At 41.5% G+C, this 28,000-nt stretch overlaps 1 protein-coding gene across 5 annotated transcripts; it reads right to left on the bottom strand.

Annotated features, from left to right (window-relative positions):
* Window positions 1-268: 268 nt before the first annotated feature.
* Window positions 269-27,995, bottom strand: LOC144695928 (zinc finger and BTB domain-containing protein 8A-like). Of its 5 annotated transcripts, none has more exons than XM_078567022.1 (4): window positions 27,606-27,995; window positions 8,749-9,710; window positions 8,044-8,222; window positions 269-2,529 (listed from the first exon to the last, which is right to left on the bottom strand). In XM_078567022.1, the coding sequence occupies exons 2-4, from the start codon at window positions 9,680-9,682 to the stop codon at window positions 2,167-2,169; spliced, it is 1,476 nt and encodes a 491-aa protein (XP_078423148.1). In that variant the 5' UTR covers window positions 9,683-9,710; window positions 27,606-27,995; the 3' UTR covers window positions 269-2,166. The 5 variants fall into 5 exon arrangements, with proteins under 5 accessions (XP_078423148.1, XP_078423143.1, XP_078423145.1 ...); XM_078567017.1 differs by having other exon boundaries at window positions 8,749-9,713; XM_078567019.1 differs by lacking the exon at window positions 27,606-27,995 and adding an exon at window positions 16,061-16,104 and having other exon boundaries at window positions 8,749-9,713.
* Between the last annotated feature and the right edge of the window lie 5 nt (window positions 27,996-28,000).

Genomic DNA, 28,000 nt, shown 5'->3' on the forward strand with positions numbered 1-28,000 from the left:
ATTGAAACATATAAGATCCTGAGGGGACTTGACAGTGGATGCTGAAAGGATGTTTCCGCTTGTGGGAGTGACCAGGACTAGGAGACACAATTTCAAAATAAAGGGTCTCCCATTTAAGATGGAGATGAGATTTTTTTTCTCTCTCAGAGGGTCATGAGTCTTTGGAAGTCTCTTCCCAATAGAATGGTAGAGGCAGGATTATTGAATAATTTTAAGGCAGAGATAGATTGATCTCCAAAGCGCACAAAATTTCTAATGACTGACACAGTTTGTGAAAAGTGTTCCATTTTATTTTCATTACTCAGTTATTTACACTCTGGTTGAATAAACAGATTTTTTTCCTGGTCCCCAAAGTACAAAGAAAATCACTCTGGACTTACAACTTGGACATGATTTAAAAACACTGCTGTTCTAAAGCTAATATAATGCATTACGAGTCTCAGCTATTAAACTCATATGTATGTAACCACTTAAAACATATCATCCACTCGATCCATACCTAAATTAAATAATTAGTCCCACAGCAGAACCTTCCTTTTAATTTTGAATATTTCAATTCAGAACAAAACACAGTCATACAGAGTAGTAAACCAAATTGTAGTGAGCAAGCTTATCAGCTCTTTTCAGAACAAATCCAAGCAAACATTTTTAAAATACATTTTTTAAAAATCCATTCATTTCAATAACACATAACTATTCTGGGTCAGTTTTATTTAAAAATGTGGACCGTGACATTTTAATCCATGATCATTTGAAAGCAATTTCTGTGTCTTCCTTTCCACACAGCTTTATGAATTGGGTCCTCTTGGCACCAAGGCTATTTAATAAATAATACAAAACATATATCCTCTACTGGTCATGGAAGGCATCCAGTGAGTGGGTTGACACTGTATACTGGTGCTCAAAGTGTTTGAATGTACATTATAATTTGAAGCTTAGGCATGCAGTCAGAGAGGCCATTTCTAGCAATCTTCTACATCTGGAGCTGGAGATAGTGGTTGATAATTTCTCTTCATGATCTAGGGTTGAGGGCAGTGGTAATCTTTGTAGAATGAGTTACTGATTACTAGGGCAAACAGAATATTGGTTTTACCTTGTTAAAGGTGCTGTATTATTGTGTGTGAATAGGACAATTCTGAATTCCAAGAAGTCCAAACACTGACGACATTTTATAATCTTCCATATATCTTAATGTGAGAACGACAAAGAAGATCTTTTAACTAAAGATCAACGAGCCTAAGAGAATGAAGGTTATTTACTTCAACAAACTGAGGAATAAAAATAGATAATGACATGGGGTGCTAATTCCCTAGATTCCACATAACCAAAAAGCAAATAATGTGGTTTCAAGCAAAGTGGACCTTTGGAAAGAGTATGCTGAAAAAAGTTTAACTTGGCAACAACAATAAGCAAATCAAAATGTGGTTTATTTTAACTCCTGCTATTGAGAGTTTATACCTGAAGTCTGAATGATCAATCAGACAGAGATTTTGATGGACAAACAAACTGGGGCTGCCTGCAGCACCATTACACTAGTTGGAATTAGCTTGATAGTAATATGTTCCTTTTTCTTTCTACAGATTCTTGCATTTCTAAAACAAGCCAAAACGTGGGCTTAATATTTATTCATGTCTATTAACACAGCTCAACAACAATAAATGTTGGCCTTGTCAGTGATGCTCACATCCCAGGACCACTTGGGAGTACAAAATGTTGCTGCTGAATACCTTCAGCCTGTGTACAATACGATATAGGACAGTTTACAAAGTGGACTGCACATTTGGCAACTGATTTTTTTTTTTAATATTACAGCATGAAAGAAACCCAAGGAGAGATTTCTTCAGATCAAATCCCTAAGAACAACTTTCTCTTTAACAAACAAAAACTGGCCAAGAGGTTCTCTGCTGTAGGACTGAATGCCTTATAATTTTTTTTAAAAAAGCATATGTTCATCATGTAACACTAAAATAATTAAGTTTTAAAACTGTAACTGGACATTTTGTATAAGAATTAACCCCACATCCTCTTGAACAGGAATGATAAACTATCACAATTGTTGCCTTCAAAATTTTAAGAGGCAAGGAAATGTAGAGATTGCTGGAACACGTCTCAGGAACCCCTCTACCTTCTTTTAAAAAAAAACGAACTGGCATAGAATTTGTTTACTCAGTCACTGTTCTCAATTTTCTCATAAATTTGGGCTTTTTCATCTGCATCGTCTAGGATTTCTTGAACTACATGAACTTCGTTACTTCCTGGACCTTCTCCTCCTGAGCTCAGGATCTCAGTCTCCCCATCTGGTTCAGTGGACATCCATCCAGATTCTTTGTCACTTTCCTGAAATTCCAAATCCTGGTCCGGCTGCGCATCCAGATCAATAGGCTCATCATCATGACCAGAGTTCATCAGACATGCACAGTTATTGCACAGCCCAAAGCACTTGCCATCATGTTGCACAATTTTAGCTGCAATTCCAGTGAATGGCTTCCTGCAGACTTTGCAGATAACAAGCTTCCCAGATTTGTGGATCTGGGAAAAGTTCAAACAAAATATAAACACGAGTGAAACTAAAGCTATACTTAATATCAGTGATTGGTCAAGACCCCTATCTAGTAACAGAATGTTCGGTAACAGGGGGACACTGACTTAAGGTAATTAGCAAAAGAACCAGAGACGACATGAGGAAGCATTTTTTTTATGCAGCAAGTTGTTGTGAACTAGAAGGATGGTGGAAGCACATTCAAAATTAACTTTCCAAAAGGAACAAGACAAATACTTAAAGGGAATAAATCTTGAGATGTGCAGACGAGCAGGAAAGTGGGACTATTTAATAGCTCTACCAAGGAGCCAGCACAGGCACAATGGATCGAATGGTCACAGCTGTGCTGTTACCATTCTATAGGCTCATTGTTCACGATAACTTCAGCTCCATTATACAAATTGTAACATTTTAGGGGGTGGGGACGCAAAGTGACGTGTTTCCAAGAAAATATGTAATGGATGTAAATAACACCCACTGACCATGTTAAGCACTCAAACTCATCAGTAATGCAACAGTGGGATCTCTCTTTTTTGTAATCAATAAGTTAGCTTTCAAGTTCAATTCCATCCCTGCTAAATGGGACTAGCTCTACCATATAGAACCACAACTTTGAAACACAACGCAAAAGGTTGAATAAAAGCAGAATTCTACCAGTTTCAGAAGTTCTTAGTTAATCATAAATCATCTAATCTAATGGACATATACTGAATTTATATATGCGTACAAAATAACAGATTATAGTAATGTTAAGCAGGGGTCCGGTCAACTCAGTTGGCTAGATGGCTAGCATGCGGTTCACTGAGTGTGTGACCTCAATGGAATGAGAGAGTTTGGTGAGCTGAGGGAATTCGGTGAGGAGGGAAGGGATGTGCTCCTTTGCTTTTTCTAACTTTTTCACCCTGTAGGAACTGCTTCTTGCTCTACTACAAGGGAAGAAGCTAGCTGTTTGGTGAGTATCTGGTAGGTGGGCAAGGTCTATTCTATTCCCAAGGTTTAAAATAGTACAGGAATTTGTGATAAGATTAACTATATAAAAGAAAATAAATAATGGAATTAAATAATTAATTAAAGCATATAAGTATGGCATGACAGGTGATGTGTCATGGCTGCAACATGTGGGAGCTCCTGGATACCAATGTTATCCAGGGCAAGCGCATCTGCAGCATCTGTGGCTTGAGAAGCTTTGGCTCAGAGTCAGGCTGAGCTGCAAACACTGCAACACATCAGGTAGAGGGAAAAGTTACTTGGACACTTTGTACCAGGAGTCAGTCACACCTGTGAGGATAGGGTCTTTTGATATGGAAGGTGGTCAGCGACAAGAGGGTGTGACTGTAGTTAAAGCAGGTAAGGGGACACAGGTGGCAGGAGTATCAGCCTCTGCAATTGTCCAACAGGTCTGAGGTTCTTTCAACTTGTTTGGATGCGAGTGGGGGCTGCAGGGTGGATGGGCTGACTGACCGTAGCACTGTGGTACCAGGAGTCATTCAAGTGGGGAGAGCACAAAGGAATGTAGTGGTAGCAGGGGACAGTATAGTAGAGGGGATTGACATTTTTCTCTGAAGCAAGGAGCGAGAGTCCAGACAGCTATGTTGCCTGCCCGGTGCCAGGGTTAGGGGCATTTGCTCAGAGCTGGAGACGAACTTGCAGTGGGAGGGGGAGGATCCAGTGGTCGTGGCCCATGTAGGTACTAACAACATAGGCAGAATGAGGAAGGAGGTTCTGCATAGTCAGTATGAGGAACTAGGTACCAAATTAAGAAACAGAACCTCAAAAGGTAATAATTTCTGGATTATTACCTGAGCCACGTGCAAATTGGCATAGGACAAATAAGATTAGAGAAATGAATGCGTTGCTCAAAGATTGGTGTGGGAGAATTGGGTTCCGGTTCACAGGGCACTGGCACCAGTATTGGGTAAAGTGGGATCTATACTGTTGGACGGTCTACACTTGAACTGTGCTGGGGCAGCATAACTAGGGAAGTAGAGAGGGTTTTAAACTGAATAGTGGGAACAAGAGATCAAATTTGGGAAGATGTGGTAGACCAAAGAGCAGAGACAAGGCAAGAGAGAAGGGTACTAATATGGGAAATGATAAACAGACCGTGGCAGGAAGAGTCAGAGTGTACAAATCTAAGAGTAAATCAGTAGATAAGGCTCGACGCTACAAAACTAATAAAAGGACAAAATTAAAGGCTCTGTATCTAAACGCGTGTAGCATTCAAAACAAAACAGATGAACTGCTAGCGCAAATAGAAATAAATAGACAAGTGCATCCAAACTAGTATTTTAAACTTAAATAAGGGCAATTATGAGGGCATGAAAGTGGAGCTAGCTAAAATGAACTGGCAAATGAGGTTAAGGGATAGGTCAATAGAGGTTCAGTGGCAGACATTTAAAGGGATATTTCAGAATACACAGAATAGATACGTTCCAAAGGGAAAGAAAAATTCCAAGGGGAGGGCCTGACAATGTTAGAAATGCAGGTCCATTAAGAGTGAATTGAGAGCAGGTGATGCTCATTGAAGCCTGTACTTAAGAACTGGGTTTTTCACCAGTTGGAGGGTTTTGCTTCTGAACAGGGAAACGATCCAGAAGGGAAGAGTGGAAACTAGGATTTCTACTGAACTATAGTTTAACAATAAAACAGTTATAATTCACAGAATGTCTTCTGCTGCCTGCTTCAGTAAGTGGATATCCACCTATTAAACAGGGCCCAACATCCAAGATTAACTAAAAAAGTTAAAGACAGTATCAAACTTAAAGAAAAAGCATATAATTTCAATAAAAATGGGTGACAGGTCAGAAGACTGGAAAGAATATAAAGAACAGCAAAGAGTGACAAAAAGATTAAGGAGGAGAGAAAAATTAGAATACGAGAGAAAGCTAGCTAGTAATTTAAAGACGGATAGTAAGAGTTTCTATAGATATTTAAATAAGAAAAGGGTTAACAAAGTGAGTGTTGGTCCTATAGAAAGTACATCTGGAGAATTAATAATGGAAAGTAGGGAGATTGTGGACGAATTAAACAGGTATTTTGCATCGGTCTTCACTATAGAGGACACAAGTAAAACCCCAGAAATAGCTGTAAGTCAGGAAATGGAAGGGAGGGAGGAACTCAGGAAAACTACAATCACCAGGGAAGCGATATTGAGCAAATTGTTGAGGCTGTGGTCTGATAAATCCCTGGGTCCAGATAGACTTCACCCTAAGATCTTGAAAGAAGTGGCCAGCACTGGTTTTAATTTTCCAAAATTCCCTAAAATTGCGGAAGGTTCCCTATGACTGGAAAATAGCAAATGTAACTCCTTTATTCAAAAAGGGAGGGAGACAGAAAGTAGGAAACTACAGGCCAGTTAGTCTAACATCTGTCACAGGAAAAATGTTAGAAGCTATTATTATTGGGGAGGTGATATTTTCACTGGACTAGTATTCCAGAGACCCAGGTTAATGCTCTGGGGACCGGGGTTCGAATCCCACCATGACAAATGGTGAATTCTGAATCCAATAAAAAAAAAATCAGGAATTAAAAGTCTGATGATGAACATAAAACCCATCTGATTCACTAATGTCCTTTCGGGGGTGAAATCTGCTGTCCTTACCTGGTCTGGCCTACATGTGACTCCAGAACCACAGCAATGTGGTTGACTCTTAAATGCCCTCTGAACAATTAGGGATGGGCGATAAATGTTGGCCTATCCAGTGACATCCCATGAACAAATAAAAAACAATAAGTTAAAGCAGGGCACAAGGTAATCAGGCAGAGTCAACATGGTTTTGTGAAAGGGAAAGAGTTCTTTGAAGGAGTCACATGTGGATAAAGGTGACCCGGTGGAGGTTAGATTTCCAGAAGGCATTTGATAAGGTGCTATATAAATGTTATTGCTGAAAATAGAAGCTCATGGTGTAGGGGGTAACATATTGGCATGGATAGAAGATTGGCTAGCGAAAGGAAGCAGAGAGTTAGCATAAATGGGTCATTTTCTGGTTGGCAGAATGTGATGTGCCACAGGGATCAGTGCTGGGGCCTCAGCTTCTTCCAATTTATATAAATGACTTGGCTGAAGGGTCCAAAGATATGGTTGCTAGATTTGCTGGTGACACAAAGATAGGTAGGAAAGTAGATTGTGAAGAGGGCATAAGGAGGTTACAAAGGGGCATAGATGGGTTAAGTGAGCGGGCAAAGATCTGGCAAATGGAGCATAATGTAGGAAAATGTGAAATTGTCCATTTTGGCAGGAAGAACGAGAAAGAAACTTATTATCTAAATGGTGAGAGATCGCAGAGTTCTGAGGTTCAGAAGGATCTAAGTGTCCTAGTGCACGAATCACAAAAGGCTAGTATGCAGGTACAGCAAGTAATTAGGAAAGTGAATAGAATATTATCGTTTATTGCGCTAGGGAACTGATTACAAAAGTAGGGAGGTTTTTAAGACAGAAATGAGGAGAATTTTTTTCTCTGAGAGGGTGGTGAGTCTTTGGAACTGTCTTCCTCAAAAGGAGGTGGAAGCAGAGTCTTTGAATATTTTTAAGGCAGAGCTAGATAGATTCTTGATTAACAAGAGGGTAAAAGGTTATCGGGGGTAGGCAGGAATGTGGGGTAGAGGTTACAATCAGATCTTACTGAATGGCAGAGCAGGCTCAAGGGGCTGAGTGGCCCACTCCTGCTCCTGATTCGTATGTTTGCATGTGATAACGCCAATAGCATGGTTTCAATTCTGGTTCCGATTGGGGTAGTTTTGAGACCTGTTTCCTCTCCCTGCCCCCGAAAGTGGAAGGCAATGGCAAACCACCACTCACAAAAACAGCCAAGAAAACGGCTTGTTTTTAAAAATTCATTCACGGGATGTGGGCTTCACTGGCTGGGCCAGCATATATTGCCCATCCCTAGTTGCCCTTGAGAAGATGTTGGTGAGCTGCCTTCTTGAACCGCTGCAGTCCATGTGATGTAGGTACCCCCACAGTGCTGTTAGGAAGGGAGTTCCAGGATTCTGACCCAGCGACAGTGAAGGAATGGCAATATATTTCCAAGTCAGGATGGTGGAGGGGAACTTCCAGGTGGTGGTGTTCCCCTCTATCTGCTGCCTTGGCTGAAGATGAAATATCAGCAGACAACGGTCCAAGGGCAGAACAGACAAGAATGAATGAACAATGTTAAGTAGGGCTTTTTTGTTGAGAAATCAAAGTGAAAGTAGCAGGAGAGAAAAACAAGATTAAGTCATGTGGTAGAGTTTGATCACACCAAATTTGGATTTTAAAACCCTGTAAGAGAGAGGAGGAAGATGAAAGGAGATAAGAAGTTCCACAAGTCAGTGCCTGATTTCACCCAAGTCGTCATTCTTGTACTGATCTGTATTACATCTCCCCATTCCAGCTTACTGCTTATGATATAGTACAACATATTGGCCCTATAGAAGTTACAGTAATTCAAGGTGCTGCATCTACTGTAACTAATATTGCAAAGTAAAATAATTTGCAATCTCAAAATAAAAGATTTTACACTCACGGTTAGAACATGGCTACGGAGATGCTCAAGTCGTGTGAATCTCTTCCCACAGGAGTCGCAGGGATATGGTCGCTCTCCCGTATGTGATCGAAGATGTCGCTTCAAGTCAGATTTCCGTTTCACTGTATGCGTACAGAATGGGCACTTGAATCTCATTTTTGGTAACATATTGCAGTCTCCTTAGAAAAGATGCAAATGTTCAATACAATTATACAGACACTAAAATATTTACAGTGTTCTAAATCCGCATATAACCAGGTGAGAGAATGCAAACATAAAAGTTATATAGAAAAAAGGCTGGTCAGTGGCATTTAAATTGTTGGTAATATTGGAATAAGGAAAATGTCCTGATGCTGCATTCAAAGCTTGTACGCTCATCACAATCTTTTGCAGTTTTTCAATTCATACTCAAAGGGACAATACACATCATCTTACATTTTTTTCTCCTGCACATTTGAAATTTGCTATTAGACATGAATTAAAATGAGCAACAGTACCTTTCAAATTACTAACTATTGAAATACCTACATGCAGCCAGAACTTACACAGATTTGATCTCATATATGTGGGGTTTACTGTCTTCAGATAATAAACAGACTAGATAAAGCAGCTTTACATAAGGAGACAAAGATACCCAGACATTGAAACACCCAAGAACTGTACCCTTCACCCCAATCTGACATGAAAGACATGCACCACTTTTACCTGCACCTTCTCCACTCCAGTCACCCACAACTTCCAGAATTGTAGGCATTGGAGGATACCAGTCTTCAGCCTTTCGACCTCTACCTCGAGAAGGTTGCCGTATTGAGTCACCGTTTCTGCGTGGCAATGGCCAGTCTCTGGGCAAAACATCTGGCTCATGCCTGAACTGATAACTCACATGAGGGGCGCTCAGCTCAGAATCTGGCGTTCTTTTCTCCTCAGCTTGGGAAACAGTGTTTATGTTTTCAGATGTTCTCGCAGTCACACCAGAACCACACAGACTACTGACTTTGAAAACAGAGAGTTCAGGTATTTCCTGATGTGCTCGATTATTGACGAAAGAGTTTGGCAGCTGATCTCTGGGAGAATGCTGAAGGTTTGCGACTGGCTGATGAAAGTTGAAGCTTCTCCAGGAGTGCCCAACAATAGCCCCCAGATCTGTGTTTTTCTGAACATGAACAGAGCTAGCTTCCAGACCACGGTTACTGGTATACAGAGATGACATATCCCCACATTTATTCTCACTATTACTGGAATGGTTGAAGTATCTCTCTTTCTCACTGATGTCCAGAGAAGATTTGATGAAGCTTTTGCAGACACTGATCACATCAGTCATTTGCAAATAGCTGGCAGCCGACATCACGTCAATCACATTTTGGCTTGTGAGGGACAACCTCCCAGAATAAATGAAGTCCAAAATAATTGTAAATGCATCAGCGGAAAATACGTCAAAAGTGGCTACCGTGGGCTGTCCCACATCTTGTGCATTATGCAGGAGGAGCATCCGAAAGTAGCCACTGCTGGCAAACAAAACGTTACGATGGCCCTTGAAGACTCTTCCTTCCACGATGATGCTGCAGTCACAAAACATTTCTTGTTTGCGCTGTTCATTTAACTGTTGAAGCAAGCGGGCTTGGTGAGAGGAGATCTCCATTTTGAGAGCAGTCTACTGTGACCTCCGTCTGCTGTGGGTATGAAGGACATCACTTTACTAATGACAGAATTAAGTCTCAATCCATTCCAAGTAACATTTAAAAAAAAAAATCTGTATTAGGCAATAAGGAAGAGTGATGTAAAAGGTCCACTTTACTAAACCAAATATATTAATACCAGGTTCTCAGAGTGCCCATCTGCATTGCTTTGTAATAAATCTATACATGAGAAACAATTCTCAGTTGAATCCTGTTCCTGTCTATTTTCTATACTTTTAAGATTGTTGCTTAAAACCAACCCGTAAGCAAACATTTTACGTAGAAAGTGCTCCAATAACACAAATAACACAATAACACACAGGATTGTGGGCCGTGCACCTAAATCATTTCAATGTAACAGAACCAACAAGTTCTTTGAGGAGTGTTTTTGGATAATGACTCTATGGGGTGACACAAACTAAGTTGCTTTTCCAAAAACATAAATTCAATCCTGCAAGGCATATAAATGTAGAATTTCATACATTTGAGAGTCAGTAGCAAGGCAACCATTTTATTTGCTGAATTCAAACCAAAAGATTAAATTATTGTTCTTTCTCATCTCCAATCAAGCGCTATGTTTGACATACATACAGATGCAAATACGTCTGTAAAATGAAACACAGGCAATCCTATCTCACCCAACCTTCCGGCTCAGGCCGGGTGAGATCTGGGCAGGGCAGTGTGCCCCCAGGGCCCAGCATTGAAGGGCTGTAGAGCTGAAGGTAAGTAAACCAGGCCCCCCCCCTTTTTTACAGCACTAGCTACCGTAAACCAGGTCAGTTTAAAGGTCCAGCCAGATTTAAAAGGCCTTTGATAAGGTATTTGGATAGGATTGGGTGGCTCAGGTCGGGTTAGAACCTTGGGCTGGGGGCAGGGTGTTAGGGTCGGGTCCCGCCTTGAGGGGGGTGGGGGACAGTCAGGCCTGATGAAGGGGCAGGGTGAATCCCGTAGTCTGGGGAGTTGCCGTTGCGGGGTGTAGTCCCTTGGGGGTGGGGAGAATCCAATGCAGGGGGGGGGGGGGGTGGGGGCATCCTGTGGATCTGTACAACAGTTACCCAGAAGTTAGAAAATATTTTAATTTTCCTAACTGTTTCTTTTCTTTTAATTGTTCATGGGATGTGGGTGCCACTGGCCCTAATTGCCCTTCAGAGGCTGGGGTTTGGAGTCACATGTAAGGTAAGGACAGCAGATTTCCTTCCCTAAAGGATATTAGTGAACCAGATGGGTTTTCATGACATTCATGGTCATCATTAGACTTTTAATTCCAGATTCTTTATTGAATTCAAATTTCACCATCTGCCATGGTGGGATTCGAACCTGGGTCCTTAGAGTACAAGCCCAGTGACAATATCACTACACCATCACCTCCCCCGGGTAAGTATTGATGTAACACAGTGGAACCATCCGAAGTTTGCGATTTAAATCGCGTTTTTGGATGGTTCCCAGTGAAGGGCAATTGCCCATCGAAAGTTTGCGCTTCCTGGGCAATCGCCGTGCAAACCTTACCTAGGAACATCCGGGTGTGGGGGGGGGTTCCCTAGCGCATCTTTGGGATACCGCCCCCCAATACAATGCCCCGGAGCTCAGAAGTTACGGCCCACATGTCACAATAAAGCACCTTTTTCCAGCTTGACCTCATTATACCAAAACTAGGGGCCATAATTTTTTTTTTATATTCGTTCATGGGATGTGGACGTCTCTGGCTAGGCCAGCATTTATTGCCCATCCCTAATTGCTCTTGTTCAGGGGGCATTTAAGAGTCAACCACTTTGCTTTGGGTCTGGAGTCACATGTAGGCCAGACCAGGTAAGGATGGCAGATTCCTTCTCTAAAGGACATTAGTAAGATAGTCACTAGTAAATTCAACAGGGAATTCAGAGAAACTTCTTTATACCCAGAGTGTGGTAATAATGTGGAACTCAACACCACAGGGAGGAGTTGAGGCAAATAGTATAGATGGATTCAAAGGGAAGATGGATATACAGAGGAGGGAGAAAATGTTAGAAAGATATGCAGATAGGATTAGATGAAGAGAGAAGGGAGGAGGCCAGGATGCAGCATAAGCGGCAGTATAGATCGGCTTGGTTAGATGATTTGTTTCTGTGCTGTAGATACTATATAATTCAATGTACCAGAAGATCTAGCCTCATACTGCACCAGCTTCCTCTTCCTTAATGCAAAAACCATGCAAGAAAAATTCTGCTGTCAGAATGGTGACAGCTAACAACAACATGTTCAGATTCCAAAAAAAAAACCTCAAGAAATATAAAGAAACCCCAATATGATCAAGGGTTGGAAAGTTCAATAATGCTAAAGTGAAATATTATTACTTTTACTGCTTGGTTGCTTTTGTAGGGCAAGCAGAGGTTTCAGTTTCCTCTTGTTGGAAGTGTTACTTGTATCCCTTCACCTTAGTCAGAAGATTAAAAAAATAGGGAGAATCTATTAATAGTGTAAATGCATAGTGAGGTGGCAAGAGCTTTTAAACAACTTCAACTCTTACACTCTATCTGAACATTCTGAATCTGATCCCTTTGCAAGCATCCTATTTACTCAGAGTCATAGAGTCAGAGTCATTACAAGACCATTCGGCCCTTGAAGTCCCTAGAGCAATCCAATCAGTCCCATTCCATCTCCCTAACCTTGCAAGTTTATTTCCCTCAAGTACCCATCCAATTTCCTTTTGAAATTATTTATCATCTTCGCTTCTCATCACCACCCTCATAGGCAGAGAGTTCCAGGTCATTATCACTTGTTTTGTAAAAAGTTCTTCCTCTCATCTGTATCTCTTGCCAAAAACCTTAAATCTGTGTCCCCTAGACTTTCTACCATCAGCTAATGGGAGCAACTTTTCTTTGCCTACCTTATCCAAATCTGTCATAATCTTGTGCACCTCTATCAAATCTCCCCTTAATTTCTTTTGCTACAAGAACAACCCCAGCTTTTCCAACCTAACCTTGGAGCTAAGTCCCTCACCTCTGAAACCATTCTGATAAATCTCCTCTATATCTATATAAAGGACACTCACGTCCTTTCTAAAGTGTCTTTACTCATATACATGCAATAACTTTCTATATTTACAGATAGGAATATGAAATTTATATTTGAATTTTTTTTTTAAGTTATGCATTTTGAAGTTTTGCTTGTAGAAATTAGAATTTCGCTCTGCAATCCCAAGATCTTTGCTGGGAATCAAGATCACCAAGGGCTGAGATTTCAGTTCAACCATGCCACAAAGAATTGTCCAGGCCAACAATACTAAACAGTTTATCTGATCATTTATCTCACTGATTGCAGGACTTTGATGTACACAAATTGGCTGCCCCCTTTCCTACAACAGTGACGACACATTAAAAGTGCGTGATTAGTTGTAAAACACTTTGGGAAGCCCCGAGATCATGAAATATACTATATAAATGCAAGTTCTTCAAGGAGCTCTCTTAATTTGGTAGTAAATGCTGTAGAAGTGTGATTAATACCATGATCCCACCAACTAACTGCTAAAGGAACTTGTATTTTTATTATGTGGAGAATACTATTAGTTTTATCTCATTAAGGCTTCGTTACTGTGAGTGAGAAGAATACAGCATCTTAATTATGTAATTAAGGGATAGGAGACAGCAAATTACGACAAGCGGCTGTTTTTCTGACTGGAGAGCAGAATGCAGTGGGGATCCCCGGGGAGTGCATTAAAACCATTGCTCTCCTTGTTACATATAAAATTACCTGGACTTCGCTATAGGGAATACAATTTTGAACTTTGTGCGTGGTACAAAACCTGACAAGGTAGTAAATAGAGCAGGGATAATAGACTTCAGGTGCACCTAGAAAGGCTGGCAAATTTGGCAGGTGGAATTTAATGTGGATTAAGTGTGAAGTGATGCACTTTGGGAGGAACAACTTGGACAAACCAGTACAACTGAAATAATGCTATTTTGTAGGAACTGCAAGATGAGAGCAACCTGGGAGTACATATTCACAAATTTAGAAGCTGGCCAGGCAAATTGATAGGGCAGTTAGGAAACCCTATGGGATACTTGGCTTTGTAAATTGGGGCATTCGATATAAAAACAAGGCAACCAGGCAAAACCATTACAAAATACTGGTTAGGCCTCAGCTAGAGTATTGTTTATTCTCTGGGCACGACACTTGAGGAAGAATGTCAAGTTCTTGGATAGGATCCAGAGCTGATTTACCAGAGTGGTGCCAAGGATGAGGGACCTCAGTTACGTGGCAAGATTGGACAAGTTGGGATTGTTCTTCCTAGAGCGGAGAAGGATAAGGGGAGATTTAACAAAGGTATTTAAAATTATGTGGCATTTTGATGGAGCAGATAAGGAGAAATAGTTTCCTCTGCACTGGGCACCATGAACCAGAGGTTATAGATTTAAAATAATTATCAAAACTAGAAGGGAAATAAGCAGCATATTTTTACCCCACAGGGAGGGCTGTTAAAATCTGGAACACCCTACTTTGAAGTATGGGGAAGCAGATTTCACAGGAACCTTGAAATGGAAACTGGGACATGTACTCTAAGAGGACTAATTTGCAGGGTTATGGGGAAAAGGCTGGGGTGTGGGATTAAATTGGTTAGTTCTTTCAAAAAACTGATACAGGCACAATGGGAAGATTGGCCTTTGTCATTGCTGCAAGGTTCTAAGATTCCATATTTCTATCTGGTTGCATCCCCATTCTTGAGGATGTAGGATAGTATAGTGACCGAGTTTTTAAAAAAAACTTTTTTCTATGCTCTGTCTGCAAAATACAACTTTCTTTCATCATCACTTTTCATTATAAATTTCAATCCCCATTTACAGGGGGAACTGATTCATGTATCACACTGCAATTACACTCTTGCCACTTATAGTGCTAAAGTGCCTAAGTTTAAACACAGTAGAGAAACAGCAAATCTCCATCAACTTTTACTTCTTTGCTTACCAAACTACCATATAAGTTTTACTAATTAATATGTTAAAAAATGAAAATGTTATAAAAAAAGACAATGTATGACTTTAATTCAGAATTACACAATCTGGTTGTCTATCTGATGAAGTGTCATTCGGACTCAAAACGTTAACTGTATTCCTCTCCGCAGATGCTGTCAGACCTGCAGAGTTTTTCAAGCTATTTTTGTTTTTGTTTCAGATTTCCAGCATCCGCAGTATTTTGCTTTTATCTGGTTATCTATCTTCTGTCCTCCAAATCCACTTTATTTGATCTTAAATCCTTATATTCAACATTACAGGAGATTAACTTAAAAAAAGTATACCAAGATAAATTTAATTTATATTTAAAAAGAACAAAGCATACAACACTTTAAAAATGGTAAATCAATCAGCTGTTAGGTAAATTAGCACAATTCCCGATTCATGTCAACTCAGCTCAGGTTCCCAAATCCCATCTTAATCTAATGATACCAGCTGAGGAACAGGACTGCCTTTGCTGTGATGCCCCCCACACTCAAATAGCCTGCTGATACTCACATATTAACAACAATCACTTGAGGAGTACTTGGAGTAAGTGGTGCCCTAAAAATCAGAATTGGACAATGAAGGGAATGCATTGCTTTTTTTCCCCCTTGTCTTAAAATATAATTTTCTCCAAAAATGAAATAAAAATGCACAGCTGAGGTTACAAACGGGCGAGGGATTCAAGTTGGACCAAACTCACTGCGCGCGCAATATCGCTCATAGAACCCGCCCATCTTCTGTACCCGATTGTAATTGGTCGGTTCAAGTGCCAATCAAATAGAAGCGAGACAATGGATAACAATAGCGAGGAACGCCCGGATCCAATCCACCCGCTCAGAGCGAGCAGCGCGCGCGCAGCCCGGGAACAACCGCCCGTGCTTGGTACAAACCGCGGGCTCGTCGCGCGCTGCCCGCCACCAACCAACCGATCGCCCGCCCGCTTGCCGACCGCCGCTCGCTCGCCCGCCAACTCCGCGCTGCCCGCCACCGACCGCCCGCCCGCCCACTCCGCGCTTCCCGCCACCGACCGCCCGCTCACCACGCGCTGCCCGCCCACGCACTTGAGACACCCGTGTAGAGCCCAGGATAACCCCCGCCCCGGAACAGCTGCCCGGATCGCTGAATACTGACTGAAACACCCGCTTTCCCCCGGCCCCCCTCCCCAGTCACTGCTGCGCACCGGACGCTATCACCCTCTTCACAATCCCGGCCACGGAGAGGCCAATGTCCCCAGGCTGAACGTACCACCCGCTTTACGGACCCCCAGCCGATACTCCCCCTCGCTGGGGGTAACCGACGGACTCTCCACTCAGCAGCCCCGGGTGTTTCCCTGAATGAATCCCAGTAGAAAACCCTGAACCTTTTTCTTACCCACGACCGACGCTGTACTCCGCCCGGTCCGACCCGGACGTGCTTTTTAACGCCCGGATTTACACCCGGAGGCACTTAAAGGCGAAATACAACATGAACCATTCAAGCGCAATTGTCAGTCCAATTGCAGTGATTGAAGTTGTTTTGGCTGCTTTTGAGTTTCCCCATCAGTTTCGATGCTATAATTTTATTTTTAAAAGGGTTGATCTTGAAACAGCAGCCAGCCCCTATTTTCCATTGGTCTGCAGACCCTCTGCAAAATGGTTTTACATTGTAACTCTCAGTCGTTCCTGCATAGTTGGCATTGTACAACTAGTTCACAGAAGACCAGAAAATGATGAAAAACCTAAGCACAAAGCTGAAAGAGACTTAGGAGTCTTAAACTCCCTGCTATAACACCCAATGAAGGTAATCCAGGAGTGCATATTACAAGAAGTCATTCATAAATTGTGGACCATTTGTATAATGCTGTGTTAGGTTTCAACCCTCAAAAACACAGGACCAGAAAGGTAGTGAATAATCGTCAAAACAAAGTAAATTAAACACATTGCAGAATTTTAGCTACAAGGTTAGGTTGTTCAAACTTTCTTAAAATCCATATAGACATTCATCACATTCCCTTCAACAACCTTCTCTGTTACTTCAAAAACTTCAATTAGATTGGACAAGCCTGATCAGCCTTTAACAAATCAATTCTTTAATTATTTCAAACCCGAGTGCCTTTAGACTTTATTCCCCGATTATTGTTTCTAAAACCTTACCCATCATGGGCGTTAAACTGAGCAGCCTGTAGTTACTAAGAACGTGCTTACCACGTCTCAAGCCTCTAGCACCGCCCCCATATCTAGGGGAGATTGGTAGATTATAACCAGTCCTTCTGCTTTCTCTATCTCCACTTTCCTTTGCAATCTGGGGTGCAAGCCATTCAGACCAGGTAACTTATCCACATTACCATTTTCACTTCATCCATAACAATCTTTACAGTGCAGAAGGAGGCCATTCAGCCCATCTAATCTACACTGGCTCTGAAAGCATTCCACCTAGTCCCACTCTCCTGCCTTATCCCCATATCCTTGCACATTATTTCTTTTCAGGTAGAAATCCAATTCACTTTTGAATACCTACTTCGAACCTGCCTCCACCACCCTTTTAGGAAGTTCGTTCCAGACTCCAACCACCATCTGGGTGAAAAAAATTTTTCCTCACATCACATTTACTCCTTTTGCCAATTATTTTGAATCTGTGCCCTCTAGTTCCTGATGCACTCTTGAGTGGGAAGTTTCTTACTATTTACCCCATCCATACACCTCAGGATTTTGAATACCTCTATCAAGTCTCCTGTCAGCCTTCCTTTCTCCACAGGAAACAGTCCTAAATTCTCCCTATCCTCATAGCTACAGCTCTCTATCCCTAGAATCATTCTTGTGAATCTTCTCTGTACTCTCCAATGCCTTCACATCTATCCTCAATTATGGCACACAGAACTGGACACAGTACTTCAGATGAGGCCTAACTAGTGTCTTGTACTAGTTCAACATAACCTCCTTATTCTTGTACTCAATGCCCCTATTAATAAAGCCTAAGATAGTATAGGCTTTGTTAACTGCTATCTCAATATGCCCTGCCATCTTCAAAGATCTATGTCCATATATATCAAGGTACCTCTGTTCCTGCACCTCCTTTAGAGTCTCTCTTTTTATTTTATACTGTCACCATATTCTTCCTGCCAAAATGGATCACCTCACACTTCTCTACGTTGAACTTCATCTGCCACTTGTCTGCCCAATCCACCAACATATCTATGTCCAGTTGACATTTCCAATCTTCGTATCATCTGCAAATTTTGAAATCATGCCCTGAACACCACAGTCTGGGCCATTAATATACAACAGGAACAGCAAGAGTCCCAAAACTGACCCCTGGGGAACTCCACTACAAACCTTCATCCAATCTGAAAAACAAACATTTATCACAACTCTGTTTCCTGTCACTCAGCCAATTACTTATCCAAGTGCCTACTTTTTAATTCCATGAACTAGAATTTTGCTCACAACTCTGTTGTGTGGCACTGTATCAAATGCCTTTTGAAAATCCATATACACATCAGTGTTTCCCTTATCAACGTTCTCTGTTACCTCCTTAAAAAGGACTCTAGCAAGTTAGTTAAACATGATTCCCCCTTAATGAATCCCTGCTGGCTTTCCTTAATTATCCTACACTTGTCAAAGTGGCTATTAATTTTATCCCAAACTATAGTTTCCAGAAGTTTCACTGCCACTGAGGTCAAACTGACTGGTCTGTAGTTGCCAGCTTTATCCTTGCATCCCTTTTTGCACCTCCTCCTAAATTGTTACACAATTCACAATTTTCCAGTCCTCAGGCACCTCCCATGTCTAAGAAAGACTGAAAGATTATCACTAGTGCCTCCGCAATTTCCACACTCACTTTCCTCAGTACCCTTGGATGCATCTCATCCGGTCCTGGTACCTTACCTATTTTAGGTAAAGATAGCCTTTCTAAAACCTCCTCCTCCTCAATCGTAAATTCTTCCAGTGTACCAGTTACCTCCTCTCTCACCTCGGCCTGGGTAGGTATCTTCTTCCTTTGTAAAGACAGATGCAAAGTACTTGTTCAATACCTCCGCTGTTTCTCCATCCTCCACATGCAAATCCCCTTTTTTGTTCTCAATCAGCCCTAATTTTTCTTTTATTACCCTTTTATTATTTACATGCTTATAAAAGGGAATTCCAAGGTCTTCTATGTTAGCTGCCACCCTTTTTTTCATGCTCTCTCCTTGCTTTTCTTATTAGTTTCATTATCTCTACCATTTCCACTTCTACCAATATTTTGTCAGCATCTTTAGTAAATACCAATACAAAATACTTGTTTAAATATTCCGGCCTTGCCCTATGCCTCTATGCACATATTACCCTCTTTGCCTATTACTACCTGCTTACTATTTACATGCTGGTAGAAGACTTTTAGCTTCCCTTTTATGTTAACTGCCATTCTATTCTCATATTCTCTCTTTGCCAGTCTTATTTTCCTCTCCACTACCCCTCAACATATTGTATTTGGCCAGCCTCTCACTTGAAGAATTCAACTGACATGCATCATACACCCTCTCTTTTTTTTGTTTCATCATATTCTCTATCTCAATATCCAAGGAGCCCTGGTTCCCCTACCTTTCACCCTTGTTGGAATGTACCTAATCTGTACCTGAAACATCTAACAAAGATTATCCATTGTTCTGTTCCTGCCAGTCTTTGGTTTCATTTTACCTTGGCTAGATATCCTCTCATCCCATTGAAATTAGCCATCTTCCAATTTAGAAATTCTACTCTGGATTTTTCTTTGCTCTTATCAATTCCGAATTTAAACCTTATGTACAATGATCGTTTTTATCCAAGTATACTCTCACAAACACTTGGTCCACCTCATTCCACAGCAACAGATCCACAATGCCTCCTTCTTAGTTAGACACAGAATATAATGGTCGAGGAAGTTCTCCTGAATACATTTTAGATTCCTCTACCTCCTTACCCTTTAAAACTATCCCAATCAATATTTGGATAATTAACATTACCCAGTATCACCACACTATACTTCTTGCACATCTCTGATTTCCCTGCAGATTTACTTTTCTATCTCTCACTATGTAAAGTTATTGGAAAAAACTCGAGGGAAAGTATTAATACTTGTTTAAGTAAAGTAGTGTCCGGCTATCTTGGTTGAATTTTTTTGAGAAGGTAAAAATTTTTTGAGAAGGTAAAAAGGTGGTTGATAATGGCAGGTCATTTGCTGCAATCTACATGGATTTTAGCAAGCATTTTGACTATGTCCAACATGACAGACTGGTCAGTAAAGTCCATGGGATTCCAAGGAAAAGTGGTAAATTGGATCTAAAATTATCTCAGTGGCAGGAAGCAAAGGGCAACAGTCGACAGGTGTTTTGTAGCTGAAGGGCTGATTCCAGTAGGGTTCCATAGAACCATAAAGTCCCTTGCCTTCTGTGGTATATAGGAATGATTTAGAGTTAAATGCAGGGGGAAAGATCAAGAAGTTTGCAAATGATGCACAAAATGGCCATGTGATTGAGTGAGGAAGAAAGCTGTAAATTGCAGAAAGATGTCAATGGACTGGTCAAGTGGTCAGAAAAGTGGCAAATGGAAATTCAATGAAGAGAAATGTGAGGTACTGCATTTGGAGAGGAGAAACTAGACAAGGGAATACACAATAAACGTAAAGTTACTGAGAGGTGTAGAGGAACAGAGGAACCTTAGAGTGCATGTCCACAGAACCCCAAAGGTAGCAGGATAGCTAGATAAGTTGAATAAGTTGACACACAGGATATTTTACTTTATTAGCTGAGGCACAGAATACAAGAGCAGGGAGGTTATGCTAGAACTGTATAAAACACTATGTAGGCCACAGCTAGATTACTGCATACAATTCTGATCAATAATTGCAGGAAAGATGTATTAGGTAGAATATAGTTGAGATTAACGAGGATGTTGCCAGGACTGGAGAATTTTAGCTATGAGGAAAGTGACAACAGAGGAGGCAGAGAAGAAATTTAATTGAGGTGTATAAAATTATAAGGGGCCTAAGTAGAGTGGATAGGTAGGATGTATTTCCATTAGCAGAGAGGTCAATAACTGGGGGATATTGATTTAAAGTAACTGGTAGAAGGATTAGGGAAATTTGAGGAGAATCTTTTTCATCAGAAGTTAATGGGGGCCTGGAGTTCACTGTCTGAAAGGGTGGTAGAGGCAGAAAACATCATTACATTTAAAAAGTACTTGGATAACCCAGCGGTTCTCAAAAGGTCACTGAAGAACCCCTTTTCAAAGGGATTAGTAATCAAGGATCCCCACCTAAATTATACTTTATAATGCTCATAATATAAAAGTGCTGCCATGTAACGATTGTTTCAATAACCATTTTAAGATGACATATCAGTGAGATGGGTGTGCCGTTCCTTATCACAGAATCACAGTGCAGAAGAGGCCCGTCGGCCCATCGAGTCTGCACCGACATGTGAGAAATACCTGACCTACCTACCTAACTAATCCCATTTATCAGCACTTGGCCCATAGCCTTGAATGTTATGACGTGCCAAGTGCTCAACCAGGTACTTTTTTTAAAAAGGATGCCAGGCAACCCGCCTCCACCACCCTCCCAGGCAGTGCATTCCAGACCGTCACCACCCTCTGGGTAAAAAAGTTTTTCCTCACATCCCCCCTAAACCTCCTGCCCCTCACCTTGAACTTATGCCCCCTTGTGACTGACCCTTCAACTAAGGGGAACAGCTGCTCCCTATCCATGCCCCTCAATCTTGTACACCTCTATCAGGTCGCCCCTCAGTCTTCTCTGCTCCAACGAAAACAATCCAAGTCTATCCAACTTCTCTTTATAACTTAAATATTTCATCCCAGGCAACATCCTGGTGAATCTCCTCTCCAGTGCAATCACATCCTTCCTATAATGTGGCAACCAGAACTGCACACAGTACTCCAGCTGTGGCCTCACCAAGGTTCTATATAACTCCAACATGACCTCCCTACTTTTGTAATCTATGCCTCGATTGATAAAGGCAAGTGTCCCATATGTCTTTTTCACCACCCCACTAACATGCCCCTCCACCTTCAGAGATCTATGGACACACACACAAAGGTCCCTTTGTTCCTCAGAACTTCCCAGTGTCATGCCGTTCATTGAATACTTCCTTGTCAAATTACTCCTTCCAAAGTGCATCACCTCACACTTTTCAGGGTTAAATTCCATCTGCCACATATCTGCCCATTTGACCATCCCGTCTATATCTTCCTGTAGCCCAAGACACTCAAACTCACTGTTAACCACCCAGCCAATCTTTGTGTCATCCGCAAACTTACTAATCCTACCCCCCACACAGTAATCTATGTCGTTTATATAAATGACGAATAATAAGGGACCGAGCACAGATCCCTGTGGTACGCCACTGGACACTGGCTTCCAGTCACTAAAGCATCCTTCTGTCATCACCCTCTGCCTCCTACAACTAAGCCAATTTTGAATCCACCTTATCAAATTACCCTGCGTCCCATGTGCCTTTGCCTGTCTTTCCTTGGCAGGAGCCCGGGGACAGTAGATCATGAAGAGAATCAGACACAAGGGAGGCATGATCACGTCTGCAAACACCGCTCAATTGCTTATTTATCCAGAGTTCCCTGAGCAGTCACCCCCTTGTAAGGCTTGTCCTGCATCGTGGACCCCCCGTAGGTCTCTGCAGATCTTCAGGGTCAGTTTGAGAACCACTGCAGTAACCGATCAAGCTGCGGATGAAAGTGGGGTTAGGATCGATAGCTATTTTTCAGCTGGCAGACACAACGGCCTAAATGGATTCCTTTTGTGCCATAAACTTCTATGATTCCAAGTCTATCCACTCTTGCTGTTGGTTCTATTTTACATTTATCAGGTTCCCTAAAACCAGAATTTATCTCCAGACATCTTTCAGTGTGATGTCTGCAATTTTGTATCTTAACCTGAAAAGCATCCAGCAAGGCAATGACAATCTTATTTTAATTCTTCAAAGACACTTTCTTTGTGTCTGAAATGTCTGAACAACAGCTGCTATTGGTATATTTGATGGCTTCATTTTCAAACTTTATTTCTGAACTATTTTAGCTTTTGACCTCAAATGGAAATTCTATATATATCTGAAGAAGTTTGGTTTTCCCCTTTCACACAATAATGTTCCCTGCCACTTCAACAATACTCAACTGAGTAAAAGCTTAAAAAGTTTAATTTTGCTCCCATGTTTTGGGCAGCTTTCCTATCATCTCTCTATCTCTCTCTCTCTCCCCCCCTTCTCTCACATACCTAACAAATGACAAGCTTGTTATTTTCTCCTCTTGGATAACTATAAATACAAATAATTGTTGCTGTAAGAATCCATCAATACTTCTAATTCCACACTGGACAAATGAAAAATCACAGTTGAACAATCTTCCAAAAAAGAGAAAGAAACCCAGTTAGTTACTTTTTTAAAAAAACTGAGGTAATAAGTAGAGAAGGCAAGCAGCTACCAATCTAGATGAACTTTGAACAGTAACTAGCATCTAACTGACCTCAGGAGCCCTTTAGACTACATCCCCACAAAGAGTACCTGAGTAAGGAAGGCAGTGGCACAGTAATAATGTCACCTAACTAGTAATCCAGAGACCCAGGCTATTGCTCTGGGGATACGAGTTCGAATCCAGCTGGTGGAATTTAAATTCAGTTAATAAAGCTGAAATTTAATAGCGACCATAAAAAGGTCTATCTGGTTCACTAATGTCCCTTTTTTAAAAAAAAAAGGAAATCCTCACTTGGTCTGGCCTACAATCCACACCCACAGCAATGTTATTGACTCTTAAAAGTCCTCTGGCCTGCCAAGCCACTTATTTGTATCAAACCTCTATAAAAAGGAATGAAACCAGACAGATCACAAGATATCAACCAAGGCAAACCAAGCACTGTTGGCTCTGCAAAGTTCTCCTGGTTAACATCTGGGGGCTTGTGCAAAAATTGGAAGAGTTGTCCCACAGACTAGTCAGCTAGCCTGACATAATCATACCTACAGACAATATCCCAGACATCACCAGAGCTGGCAGCACAATAGTATAAAGTCAGGAGGGAATTGCACTAGTAGTTCTCAACATTGACTCCAGACCCCATGGAGTCTCATGCAATCAGGTCAAACATGGGTAAGGAGACCTTCTGCTGGTTACCACCTACCGCCCGCCACCCACCCCCTCAGCTGATGAATCAGTACTCCTCCATGTTGAACAGCACTTGGTGGAAGCACTGAGAGTGGCTAGGGCACAAAGTTTGCTCTGGGTGGGGAACTTCAATGTCCATCACCAAGAGTGGCTTGGGAGCACCACTACTGACTGAGCTGGCTGAGTCCTAAAAGACATAGCTGCTAGACTGGGTTTGTGGCATGTAGTGAGGGAGCCAATAAGAGGGAAAAACCTAATTGACCTCGTCCTCACCAGTCACAGCTGCATTTGTTCATGGCAGTGTTGGTAGGAGTAACCACTGCACAGTCCTTGTGGAGACAAAGTCCCATCTTCACATTGAGGGTACCCTCCATCGTGTTGTGAAACAATATCACCGTGCTAAATGGCATAGCTTTCAAACAGATCTAGCAACTCAAAACAAGGCATCCATGAGGCACTGTGGGCCATCAGCAGCAGAATTGTATACAATCACAATCTGTAACCTAATTTCCCTGCATATTCCCCACTCTACCATTACCATTAAACTGAGGGATCAACCCTCAAGGAAGAGTGCAGGAGGGCATGACAGGAGCAGCACCGGGCATACCTAAAAATGAGGTGCCAACCTGGTAAAGCTACAACACAGAACTACTTGCATGCTAAACAGGAAAGCAGCATGCGATAGACAGAGCTAAGCGTTCCCACAACCAATGGATCAGGTCTAAAGTTCTGCCACACCCAGTCATGAATGGTGGTGGCCAATTAAACAACTAACTGGAGGAGAAAGCTCCACAAATATCCCATCCTCAACGATGGAGGAGCCCAGCACATTAATGCAAAAGACAAGGCTGAAGCATTTGCAACAATCATTAGCCATAAATAGTGAGTAGATGATCCATCTCGGCCCCCTCCTTAGGTCCCCCAACATCACTAATGCCAGTCTTCAGCCAACTCAATTCACTCCATGTGATATCAAGAAATGGCTGAACGCACCGATTACTGCAAAGGCTATGGGCTCTGACAACATTCCAGCAATAGTGCTGAAGACTTGTAGTGCAGAATTAGTTGTGCCTTTAACCAAGCTGTTCTGGTACAGCTACAACACTGGCATCTACCCAACATGTGGAAAACTACCCAGGTTATGTCCTGTCCACAAAAAACAGGACAAATCCAACCCGCCAATTAGTGCTCCAGTCTAATCTCGATCATCAGCAAAACGATGGAAAGGGTTGTCAACAGTGCTGTCAAGTGGTATGTAATCAGAAATAACCTGCTCACTGATGCAGTTTGGGTTCCGACAGGGCCACTCAGCTCCTGACTTCATTACAGCCTTAGTCCTAACACGGACAAAAGAGCTGAACTCCAGAGGTGAGGCGAGAGTGACTGCTCTTGACATCTAGGCAGCATTTGACTGACTATATTATCCAAGGAGCTCTAGCAAAACTGGAGTCAATGGAAATTGGGGGGAAAACTCTCCACTGGTTGGAATCATACCTGTCACAAAGAAAGATGGTTGTGGTTATTGTAGGTCAATCGTCGCAGTCCCAGGACTCACTGCAGGAGTTCCTTAGGGTAGTGTCCTTGGCCCAACCATCTTCAGCTGCTTCATTAATGACCTTCCTTCCATCATAAGATCAGAAGTAGGGATGTTCACTGATGATTGCACAATGTCCAGTACCATTCCCAACTCCTCAGATACTGAAACAGTCCATGCCCAGATGCAGCAAGATCTGGATAAAATTCAGGCTTGGGCTCATAAGTGGCAAGTAACATTCTCCCGGGCCCTGCTGCAGTCTGCCTGACAGCAGACGTGGTTGGTTTGATTGTTAGCGATCAAAGGGAGGCTTAGATTGTTTTACTGTGAAGCTGCAAGGTTTTTACACTTGGACACAATGGCAGCAGTCTGAGTTTACAATGAGTAGACTCTGAGTCTCCCAAAGTCCCAGAAAGGTGTTGAAAGTATAGGGGTTGTAAACAGTTGTGCTGTAAACTGTCCATTTACTTCTAAGGTGAAAGAGAATTGGGGTCAAGAATAGCTCATCATCATTTATTCCTAGATGCAAGGCTAATATGTTTCACATTGCCATGGGGAAAGAGGGTAGAGGAAGCCATTTTTGAGATCAGGTTACAGGCTTCCCTAAAAAAAATCAATGAATATCACAGACAGACAGCAATTTTTGTGGTCAGCAGAGAGAAGAGGCTGCTTGGCTTTGCAAACTACTACAGCCAGATGTGGGAGTTGGTCTCTAGTCAAAGAGAGACATCCTGCAGCTCTCCAAGGATTCTGAGACTGTTGTCCTGGCATGGCCAGGGGAAGAAGGATCATCGGACAAGCTTTATTGTTGGTGATGGATTTAAGAAGTTCTCCAAAAAAACTGAGGAAAGCACTTGGAGATGGTTACTTGAAGCTACTACATAGCGAAACAGGGATTTGGGAACCCATTGGAAGATGGGAGCAACTGTGAATTGTTTGCTACAAAGACTGTAGTTACATGGAGAGTGTAATGTGTGATATGTATAAAAGGGGAATGTACCTCTCTATAGTTTAAAGTATAAGTTGCCTACAAAAAGGAAATAATGTTTAGTCAATAATGCTTTCGGTTGTAAAATCTTGTGATATCATTCTTCTTTCAACAAGTAACTGGGAGTTCAAAACTCTTTTTAAAAGTTATCAGTCACTATGGAGATTGTGACCACAGCCAAGATAGTTACCTGGATTACTCACCGAGAATACTAAGTGATTTTAAAAGGACAGGATGGATTAGCAGCTAAACAGCATAATCGTACTATCCATCCTAGACAATCGACAAGACATATGTACTGGTTCTCAGCAAATAGTAATTGTCACGTTTTGGGATTTTTGATCTTTTTCACAGAAAAGATTTAAAAATGAATTATGCTACAGCATAATTAAACTTTAAAGCAAAGTTAATTTGCACACACTTATAAAGCTACAGGCCGCAACCTCAGAGAGGAGCTTTGAAGTGTCCATAACAACGGGGGATATTAAGCATTTAATTTTTTCTTCTCGCATGGATTAACAGAACATCCAGAACCCACTAAGATGGGGCTGGTTTAATTATTGAACCCAGCACGTGGTATCTTGTGATCATATCTCCTAGGAGGGTGACAGTCAGTTTGGCCGCCAGGCATACTAGAAAATGCCCGATGGGGGAATGTGTCAGAGACGTTGCTCTTTCCTTTCTTATGAATGCAGGGTGGGAAAAGGAGGGGAAAAGAGAGACATGGGCAATCAACCATTTTTTAAAAAAATAGAAATACAAGTTGAAGGCCTGGGAGCTTAGATCAGGAGGAGGTTAGTTCTTGCAGTTAATCAGTTGTTGAGAGAGAAAGCTACTGCCAAAGTAAAATCATCCCACAAGATGGACAGAGCATGTGGATTACCTTTATTTTTTCCTCATTTTCAAGAGAAGCAAAACTGAATGAAGAAAGTGAGATTTACTTACAAAGGTTATATTCAATGAATTATATTCACTAGCTGTCTATAAAATAAAACAGCTTAACAGTTCAAATCAGGGCTCATCTCACTAAAGTGTTTCTCAGTCTGCAAAGATATGGACGAGAGAAGTTCAAATGTAAAACACACCATAACCAAGGATCCTATTGTTAAACCTTCAGGTTACATCGTTATATAAATTAGATAAATAGCTGTAGGGGCACACATCTGACTGCAAGGCTTTCAGCTCACTGGAGAGTGTGATCAGCATCACTGTATCTAAAAGAATATCTAAGGCAGACCCAAAATTTGTAACAGTATTGTTAAGGAAATGTAATTTTACCTCCTCCATCGACTTTATCTACTTCAATTTCCCATGCTCCAAAATTGGCTGCACATGTCCAAATAATAGAAAATACCTTAAAGACATACAATATGAAAATGCATTTTAATAACAGTAATACTGTAGAGATACATAGCTGCAGTGTAGTTCACCTTTTAAGCACTAGGTCACATTTGTTGTGCTGATGGGACAATTAACATTCTGGGCTAACAGTTAAAGATGTCATAAGCCACAGCATTTACTTTTGTCTGGGATCTGCAACACAGTTAACATACAATTATTAAATTATCACTTAAAATGTAGTCCAAAAAACTGCCATTTTGTTGGTTGGCCATAAAATACTTGACTTTATAATTTTGTTGCATCTACTGGAAAGTTCACACCAACAGCGTCCA

Source organism: Cetorhinus maximus, chromosome 21 (assembly GCF_964194155.1).
Source record: "Cetorhinus maximus chromosome 21, sCetMax3.hap1.1, whole genome shotgun sequence".
NCBI classification, from domain to species: Eukaryota; Metazoa; Chordata; class Chondrichthyes; order Lamniformes; family Cetorhinidae; genus Cetorhinus; species Cetorhinus maximus.

Coding starts and splice junctions, on each gene's coding strand:
- LOC144695928 (XM_078567022.1), bottom strand. CDS start 9,682: ATGGAGATCTCCTCTCACCAAGCCCGCTTGCTTCAACAGTTAAATGAA. Junction 8,223..8,748: donor CTGGAGTGGAGAAGGTGCAG/GTAAAAGTGGTG, acceptor ATCTTTTCTAAG/GAGACTGCAATATGTTACCA. Junction 2,530..8,043: donor TCCGTAGCCATGTTCTAACC/GTGAGTGTAAAA, acceptor AACTTTTCCCAG/ATCCACAAATCTGGGAAGCT.